Below are 9,658 nucleotides of genomic sequence, written 5' to 3' on the forward strand. Positions count from 1 at the left end.
ATACAACATTCTTAAATCCACATAAGATGACTATTCGGACATGCAATGCAATGCGACTTTCATACCATATATTATCCATGAGACATGCTAGCCCTTCGCAAGAGTTGTAGAGTCCATTTGCATGCATCATTTGTATCATTTACGCCTATCCACTCCATTAAAGCTTCTTGCTTCCTCTATACCTCAAGGAACAGCTCTTGAGATACCTATCAATGCTTGGATAGGTTGTCATTGCTTACCATGACAAGTTGCTATTATGGATTGAAGAGCACTATTTTTTATTACTTTAAGGAGACATTGATAAAGTAACAAGAAAAAAAAGAGTGGCTAAGTTAAACCAACACTTGCAAGAGAAGTAGATAGAGAAAGGGATTTGTTGACTAAGTACAAAAGCTATTTGGAATTCACCTTTCAAAACAAGTTTAAGAAGTAGATAGTGCCTTGTAAGGTTCATCAAGCTTTTCTTAGTGGTACTTATGTGTTGATGCAAATGAACAATCATCTTCTCAAGAAGAGAGTCAATGAAGTGCATCTCAAGCTCTATTTTGAAAGGGAGTTGGTGCCAACAATGCATTAAGTTTTGATAGAAGGGGTTGGGCAACCAAACTAAAGAGGGGTTCATACTTGCCACAAATAAGACTTTGTACATACATTCAGGTTTTTTGGCTTGCTCTTTGTATTTATATATTACGAGTTTCTTTAGTCATATTTTTGGTTGAGCATTGAATGTTCAGCAGAGTTGACCTCACGGTACAGCACGCCGAATATGATTCAACCCCTACAGCATGAAAGTGTGGGTGTGTGGGTGCAGACTTGTAAAACTAGCTGATGCATTTTACAAAAGGGTTTGGCAATGAAGGGGAGTTGGCCTCGAGCTAAAGCAGGCTAAATATGATTCAACCCCTACAGCATGCAAGTGTGGGTGTGGGTGCAAACCTGTAAAACTAGCTGATGTGCATCAAATTGCCCCCAAAAAAAAGACATTGATAACAATAAGTTGGACCTTCCTAACATCAGTTTCAATACAAGCAAGCGACCAGATTTGGCATGTAAGACACCTGCAACTCCGCTATACAAGTTTCAATTTCGCAGCCCCAAGTACGTTTCTTGCTGCTGGCAACATTGCAAAAGCTGTGCACCATTGTAAGATTTTGATGAGAAACCAGGTGTACAACAACCCCAAATATGTATATAAATAGGCCTGTCACTCCCTTCTACTAGATAATAGAGGAAATCCCATGCTTTTCTATCCTCTACTACAAAAAGAAGGGTGCCAGTTTTACAAGTATAAAGTGTTGAACTTCTAGGAGAAATCAACGTCTATCTGAGTTTTCAGGCCACTACAAACATAATATTAATGGCAATTCTAATGAAGAGAGAACACCCTAATGTCCCATTTTACAAGAGCCTACCGTAGCTGTTCTGGGGATAAACCTTGGAATCCTCACTGAACAAGGCTAGGAAAAGGAGAAAACCTGCATGGCAGATTGTACGAGACAAAATTCTAGAGACAAATTCAGTGCCCACTTTTTGTTCTGGCAAAGAACCTGCTAAAGCCAGAAGACCCATGCTTCTCTGCAGCCTCATTGTCGCCATGCTTAGAAGGCTCATGTGTGTTTTTTCCCCTCAAGCTTAAGAACCTTGCAGGTGACCTCAATGGTGAATTGACGACTGGCTCTGTTGACGTGTGAGAGTTAGCAACTCCTCCCTGTGCTCCATCCTTGTCTTCATGAGTTGGTGATGGAAACCTATGGTTATTCCTATGGTTGTTGTAAACATCTAAATGTCCTTGCCTCCCAAGCTTCCCAATAGCTTGCCCTCCCCTTTTTGCAACAGGAGTTCCTGGCTCTTCTTGACTCAAGCTAGCTGCCTTCTTTGAAGACTTGGTTAAACCAGATTGTTCTTGTTTTCGATCTCTTTCATTCCTCGATGAAAAGATGGGCATCGGCTCACCATTGCATTGCATGTCAATTTGTGTGTTGGTTACTGATGAACAGACTTGATCACTTGCACTTCGAGCCCTCTGTGTTGGAGCCAAAGGTAACTGGTTGGCCAAAGAAGGAGATTCAGATGGAATAGCAGAGGCTACATCAAACACAGTCTTGGAGACACCCAAGGCTTTCAACTGCTTCCCCAGGTCCAAAATGGTTTGTTGACATTCTGCCAATTTCTCTGCTGCAGCAACTATTTCTTGCTCCTGTTTAAACCAGCAATTCAAATTCATGAGTTCTCCTTTATTCTGTGAGCTGCATGCTAAGCAGGAGCAAACAGGACGTGACGCTTTCCAAAAATTCGAGACAGTGAACAGTTAAAGTAGCTTTTCACACTGCAGCATTCTCTAGAACATCACAGACAGATCAAAAAATGCACTTAGTGAACAGTTAAAGTAGCTTTTCACACTGCAGCATTCTCTAGAACATCACAGACAGATCAAAAAATGCACTTAGTGAGACAATGGCACAGATGGATCAAAGATGCAACCCCTCACCCCACCCAACCCAACCCCTGACAAGCTCAAATAAAAGGGAACCGTAACGGGGATGCCACATCATTTTATAAAGAGCAGATGAATAAATTGCTTGACATGTCCTTAAATGACTGTGAAAGGAGCAACTAGCAAAAGAACTTCAAACCATATTTCGATGGGCATGATAGTCCATGTGTGTTGAACATGAACCTAGTCCACACATATTTGCTGCATTCCACTGTGAAACAGCTCTCTTTGGAACCTTTACCCCAGTTTCAAGGGCTTGGCACGGCATTCCTTTGAGACTATTAATGTAAAGCACTCACCCAACTAAGCTTCTAGCAGGCTCGAATAAAAATGTATGTGTGTTTTAAACACCTGTCCTGTGAGGCGCTCAATGCCCAGAAAATCATGTTTCGGTAGATTTTCATCAAAACATGCTACAGCACATAGAAGCATCTGGCAAACCACATAAGAAAGGCCAAACATGTCATCTATACTAAGGATAATGGGGGAGGGAATTCCGGTTCCCCCTCCCTGCCACGCGTCAGAACGTCCTTCAAGCGGCGGGTGTGGCCTGCACACAGCTCCGGGAGCACAGTGACGTAGAGAGAGAGAGAGAGAGAGAGAGGCGGGCGAAGCCCGCCGGCTGTACTAGTTTATATTAGAAGCCTTTTGGTTTCCGTAAAGACAAATAACCCATCTAAGGAAAATGACAATTATACACCTTACTCAAAAGAGTGGTCCATAGTCATCACGTACAGATTACCAAAGAAAAGAAGGTGACTGCTAAAATTGAATTTTCCAGGAAAATTTAAATCTCACCTTTCTTAACCTCGTCGCTTCATCTTCGACCTCATTTGACACCTCAGACTGCTCAAGGGTACTCCTATCTCTGCATAATGACGCCATTAAGTGTTTCCAGTTACCATTACAAGAATAGGCATAGTTGCCAAGTTAGAAACCAACATCGACTGTGTTGAATCTGTAATTCACACAAAAGCTTGAAAACAAAAGAGAAGAGAGAGATGTTACCCTTGATAAAGCTTTAGCTCTTCTTTCAAGTCAAACAATTGAAGTTCAGTCTCTTTATGGCATCTCATTTCGTTGCTAAGCTCTTCCTCCAATGCTATAACCTTCATTTCAAGTGCTTCCACATTATCTCTTGCAATCCGCATCTCCGACTCCAGAGTATTCTTGGCATAATCTAGGTCTGCCACAGCACTCTCAAGAGATTGCTTGTCACTGAAAAGGTCTTGAAGCTGGTCTTCCAAACTGATGGACCTCTTTTGGGATTCCATAAGCTCATTGCTTAATTTCTGAATCATTTTGTCTGCTTTGGCTACTTGGGCTTCTAAATCTGCAAGCTTTGCTATGGTATGTTCATGACCCTGTTCAAGTTGGTCATTCACCACTTTCAGCCGCAAGATCTCACTCTCATACTTGCTACTTTTTCTCATCTCAGCCTCCAAGCTTGCCTTCAAGGTAATTTCCTCATTCTTATGCACGTCCTCATCAAGCACAGATGATTCAGAAAATTGAAAGCTTAAGTTGGAAACAGAGCTCTGATCAGGAAGCACGTCATGCGGCTCTGATATTTTAGCATCCTCCCCATCACTAGCATTGCAGAGCAGTTGAGTGGGACTGCTCTCCGCGCTGATCATCTCAGAATCACTATTATCGACTTGCTCAGCACAAGTTTGGCCAATCCTCTGATTAACAATTCTTGCTGATGTCTTATCTGGAAGTGTAAATATTAAGCCAACCAGCCAATCCAATGCAGATGCAACTTCTGCAATGAAGTCGATAATATCCACTTTTCCTTGCACAAGACTGTTACATAGATTTATTAGACTTTCTACACAAGCATCCAGACCAGAGCTTCTCCATTGCTTCCCCGGGCTGGAGAATTCAGGCATTCCATCATTCTCAAGGGATGGAGCTGAAATCCACTCTGCGTAAGGGAAATTATAGTCTGTCTGGCCAATACTCTCCACTATGTCAAGAACCTTCCGCACTGCTGCAGCTAAATCTGCACCAATACCACAAATTTCTGTTTCTGATGTCCGGAGAGAAACTGGGTCTGCAGGAGAAGTAAAATTAGCTTCCCATGCGCTTTGTTTCTCACAGTCACTCTTTGCCAGCATCTCCCTGCTCCTCATCTCAGCAGAGTCACCTTTCTCACCTTCAATCGCAAGCTTTGCAGCCTCGATTGCCCTCCTCAATAAGTCTCCTTCTGCTTCCAGCCCAAACTTCAAGGCCAGCATCTGCTGAAGCTGATTAATTGTTGCATCACTAACAGATTGCTTCTCCTGCAGAGTATGCAATCGGCTCTCGGCAGCCGTTAGCTTGTCTCTTAACTCATTACATGGCTCATTAAAAGACCCAGGCCCTTGTTCATGGCTACATTCAGATCCGCCAGATAATGTCAGCTTTTCTGCACAGTTTTGGGTAGTTGAGCCCTCAAATTTCTCTGCCTTCTTGAAATTGCAAGCACTCCCAGGGGACGATGAAGATGCCAATTTCTCCATCTCTGCAAAGTCATCCATCAAATCTATCGTAATCGGGACTTGTAGTTTATCACACACGGCACCTGTGTTATCACCTTTAATGTGAGCAAGCTCTGCAATAAGAGCAGAGGCCCATGACTCCGCACACACAACTTCTGGGCCAGATTCGCCTGAGACAGATTCATTACTGAGATCCAAACTACCACCGTTGGGTTTCTGCAAGAGCAAAGCAGCAGATGGAGACTTCATTGAGCCACAGGTAAAGGTTTGAATGTCATGTTGCTTCTCTGCTTCTGAGAGCTTGTTAGCTGTTCTTGCACACAACAGCCTCACAGACTTAAGCTCATCATCTTTCTTAACAAGCAACTCCCTCAAAGACTTGGCTTCATCTTGCATGGCAAGTAGTTGATCCGACAAAATCCTGTTCTCTTCCTTTAGCCCATCATCAAGGCCAAAGTCGTTTCCAGACAGATCTGATACTTTGAGCGGTAAGAATGTGGTGCTTCTACGACACGGAGAACGCCTTCTTATCCTCTCGTTCATGATGGGATCAGCTTCGCCTCTCATATGGGACATGGGGGCTGGGCTTGGTTGCCTTTTCTTGACAAGAAGTTTAAGTCTCTGACACTCTTCCTCCAGCTTTGCAATTTTCTTTGACCTTTCTAGGTTTAGTTTATTTGCTGCTTCCTCTGCTCTTTTCACATACTCCTGCTCTCCATTTCGAAGCTCGAGCTCCTTGCTCAGTACATGAAGCTCATACTTGAACCTTGCATTCTCTTTCTCTGCTGAAGCCAAGCGCACCTGCAAAGCACTGGAGTCAGCTTCTAAGTGAGCCTTCATGTCGGAGATTTCAGCTATGGTTATTGCTCGCTCCTGTAGAGACTTTGACATAGCCTGATTTTCAGCTAGGGCTTCACATAGCTCATTGGTAGCATCATCTAGTCTTGCTTCCAAATCAGTTCTAACTTTCTCCCACTCTCTTGTCTTCTTCACTACTGCATCATGAATTTTCTGCTCCTGCTCTTCACGCACATGACGAAGCTGCTTCATACACTCTTTTAAGGCCCCATCGAGGTGGGACACTCTGTCTTCTGTTGCAAACTTCTGCTGCATTGCTGCTTCAAGCTTCTCTTTCAGATCAACAGCTTCTGCTTCTGCTTTCTCCCAGCCTGGAAGGAAAGAGATAGGACATGGAAATTAAACAGCCCACCCAGACCTACAAGACTATGCCTGTTCATGCACTTGTAAGATAATCAATTTACCTGCAACAGCCTCTTCTGCAATCTTCATGTGCTGCTTAACTAATTCATCTTTTGCATTCATGTCTGCGTCAGCACTTGAGTCTGCAGTGTCCTTCGCTTTGGAGCTCAACTCTGAGCTCGAGTCTTCAGATGGAGCAGCACTAGCGGAACTTGAAGAAGCTTCCTGCTAGAAAAGAGCAGACATAGATTGAATTTCAAAATGCAGTATTGAAGAACACAGATGGTGGTTGAGTTTGTCCTTTTGTGTTACAATTGTGCATACAGTAAGACAAGGAGGAAGAGGTAGAGAAAGAGAGTGAGAAACTAAGTACAGAATAGAGAGTAGAAACCTTCTCTTTGGTAAGGTTTCTACCTTCAGAGAACCCTGAGCTCAGCCCTGTGTGTGTGTGTGTGTGTGTGTGTGTGTGTGTGTGAGAGAGAGAGAGAGAGAGAGAGAGAGAGAGAGAGAGAGCAACCTGCTCTTCAGATTGTTTTGAAGCAGACTGTGGGGATGCATCAGACACTTCGTTTGGAGAAGAAGACATCTTTTCAGAGAGCTTTTTCTTCCAGGGCCAGCTCTTCTTATCCATAGCAGCTCTCAGAACCCTCTACCAGGTTGAATTCAGAGTACCTACCTCCAAGGAGAAAATCAGGCAAATCAATCAAACCAGAAAAACGACTTAATTATCCCCGCAGCTCAACTTTTCACAAGTCTAATATATCATCTTTGCAGAGAAAATTGACGTATTCCGTTTATACTACTTGGAGAAGAAAATGAGGTGCATGCATTGGCATGGAAGTGTCAAATCTCCACTCTAAAATACTCACCTTGAACTTGAAGCTCAATTTTCCATAAGCATTTGTCATGAAATAGCATCATAACGCAGCAGAAATTACAATCTCCTGACCCAATTGCACACTGCATTAGGTGTGAACGCTCACGATGCGATGCATGCGTGCACACACACCCAACCACCCACACCCACCTTGGACCGCTTCGACAAACAGTGCTCGGAGGTTGGCTCATCTTTCAGAATCTTCATCACAAATGTGCAGAATCTCAACTCCCCTTTCTTCCGAGTAAATGAGTTTTAGTTTACCGCTAAGTTTAAGGTTCCATCACCTTTGAGACGAACACACACGCTCACTTTGAAGTTTTGTTTGGAGGGAATTTAGCTGGAGAAAAAGGGCTGAGTACTCATTCAGCCCAACAAAGCCCCTTCACGTGAATAAGAATCATGTGAAGGCAAATGGAGGGGGTGACGAGTCTGTGTCAAGCTGGATAAATAAAGACCGCAAAAAATCTGTATTTGCCTTTGCCTGAGAACAAGAAAAAAATTGGTTCTTTACCACCCATCATCACATCCACTATAGGCACTGCAGACTTAAGAAATTGACCAATTTTGAGGGCATTCTGCATTCATTCTTGTCAAAAAAAAACAATGGGCATTGTTTATTTTCCTGTTTTGCCTCGACACTTTTTTTTTTTCCATAAAGAACAAGAGACTTTTATATTAAGTAGAGAACAAAATTACATTGAATCAATTTACATACTGATTTATAGCCCGGTTGCCTTGATCTAAATGCCTTCAAAATTAATTAAACTGGCTTTAATTCCTTAAATTATGGGGACGAATTTTGATGGCTTTTCTGAAACCATTAGAAAAGTCTTTTAAAGCATGTCACCTGAGTCAGAGCCCGGACAAGTTGTACGCTTCAGATTCGTGTCCGGACAAGCTGTACAAAATTCGAATTTGAACAATACAGAGTAGTGTATTTGTGTAAAAGGCTAAGCTTACCACGTTTTTATACTCCTACGGTCCACCCCATCTTTTTCGTATACCCCTTTTCTATCAATCACTGCGCTCGCTTCCTTGCTTGAGAAATAGACTTGAGAAGGCTCTACGCACCCTGCGCATGTATTTACAAAATGGATGCTTCACGTTAAGCCATACAAGGGGGTTCGTGCACCCAAAGCCCATGAGCAGACAAAGGGTCTGCGAGGAGGAGGATTGAACCAGCGACGTTGCGCTACGTGGAGGATCGAACCTGTCACCGTGCATCGCTCTCTCAATCGTCCTCTCTGCGGTATTCGCCTAAAAGAGTGGCTGAAATTGGACAAAGTTGAGAGAATAAAGCAGAAGCACTGAACTTTTGCCAAAATGGGAATTGACCACTACCCAATAGGAGTAGAAGTAGGATGAAATGCTAATTCCAATAGCAGCTCTTCAAGTTTTCAATTGCGGAAATTTATTCAGTAATTAGCGTGTTACGGCAAATGTAATTGACAGCGAATTACAATTGGTCGGGACTTTCTCACAAAATTAGGCGTTACAAACTAAGTGGCTACCGACACAAGACTCTAGCAAACTTCAAAATCTCAATTAAACTAGAAGAAAAGTTTACCTGGCTGGTTCTTTCAGCTAGCGGCAGCATGCGCAACAGAGTCCTTAATCTTCAGTAGATGAACCTGAAACGAAGAGGAACGGTAGGGAGAGAAACGTCTCGTACAGACAAAGCCTGCTGATAGCCTGATATACGTCAGTCGATAGTTAGTACGCGCCTATGAGAGAGTGTGTGTGTGTGTGGGGAGGTTTGGGGGGCGGGGGGGGTGGGGGGAGAGGGGATGGATGGAGAGAGAGAGAGAGAGAGAGAGAGAGAGAGAGAGAGAGAGATTAAAACGCTTGTGGTTTAAGCAGAGTTCACCTTATTAGCTCTGACGCTAGTATGCGTACTTGTGTGTGTATGTCCATGAGAGACAGAAGAGAGAGTTAATGTGATTCGCGGGTCATGGGTCATGTGAAAAGAGAAGCATGTGGGTTTGCCATGGGAGCAGCTAGCAAAGCTCTCGTAGGCGGAACAGCAGTTACAGCACTACGCTACTCAACTTGTGATGTTGAAAGCCATGGGGGCGTAGTAGCAAAAAGCATGGCTGGACAGCTCACGAGAGAAGAAAGAAGAGAAGGGGAGGAGAGGGTCCGCGGGAGTTTTTCTTTTCTGTCCCATGTGTGTGTCGTCAAATTTGCGAATTGTCACCTGCAGAAGAGAGAGAATGGGTTGCATTGTGAGGCGTGGCCCGTTGTGTGTGTGTGTGTGTGTGTGTGTGTGTGTGTGGAGGCGGTCTGTGACTCCATTGACCATCATCCATGTGTGTGGATGAGAGAGGAGAGAGCCAGTTAATGTGCAATAAAGCAGCACGTGCCACAGGAGGCATTTGCTCAGAGAAAGAGAGAGAGAGAAGATCTCGCGCAAAAAGCTTTTGTTGAGCCTTCTCAATCATGAGTCATGACCCCCTCTTCTGTGCTAAAAGCATGTGAAGAGCTCCTTTAGATCGCGGGCCACCGGCTGCTGCCCGTCCCTCTTACAGCCACGTGCGCTTCCATTTTCAAATCTTCCTCTTTTTGAAATGTGGAGGGAAACTTATCCTACCGCTCTCTGTC

The 9,658-nt window shown here is 43.8% G+C and overlaps 1 protein-coding gene across 4 annotated transcripts; it reads right to left on the reverse strand.

The window, feature by feature from the left end:
- Window positions 1-1,132: 1,132 nt before the first annotated feature.
- On the reverse strand, window positions 1,133-9,313 carry LOC147433865 (filament-like plant protein 7). Of its 4 annotated transcripts, none has more exons than XM_086490490.1 (8): window positions 8,925-9,313; window positions 8,625-8,749; window positions 7,205-7,538; window positions 6,695-6,849; window positions 6,240-6,405; window positions 3,503-6,146; window positions 3,293-3,362; window positions 1,133-2,197 (listed from the first exon to the last, which is right to left on the reverse strand). In XM_086490490.1, exons 4-8 carry the CDS (start codon window positions 6,806-6,808, stop codon window positions 1,517-1,519), a joined length of 3,675 nt encoding a protein of 1,224 aa, XP_086346616.1. In that variant the 5' UTR covers window positions 6,809-6,849; window positions 7,205-7,538; window positions 8,625-8,749; window positions 8,925-9,313; the 3' UTR covers window positions 1,133-1,516. The 4 variants fall into 4 exon arrangements, with proteins under 4 accessions (XP_086346616.1, XP_086346614.1, XP_086346618.1 ...); XM_086490488.1 differs by having other exon boundaries at window positions 7,047-7,538; XM_086490492.1 differs by having other exon boundaries at window positions 6,240-6,402; window positions 7,047-7,538; window positions 8,925-9,311.
- Between the last annotated feature and the right edge of the window lie 345 nt (window positions 9,314-9,658).

This window comes from Adiantum capillus-veneris, chromosome 19 (genome assembly GCF_014529385.1).
Source record: "Adiantum capillus-veneris isolate H3 chromosome 19, ASM1452938v2, whole genome shotgun sequence".
NCBI lineage: Eukaryota > Viridiplantae > Streptophyta > Polypodiopsida > Polypodiales > Pteridaceae > Adiantum > Adiantum capillus-veneris.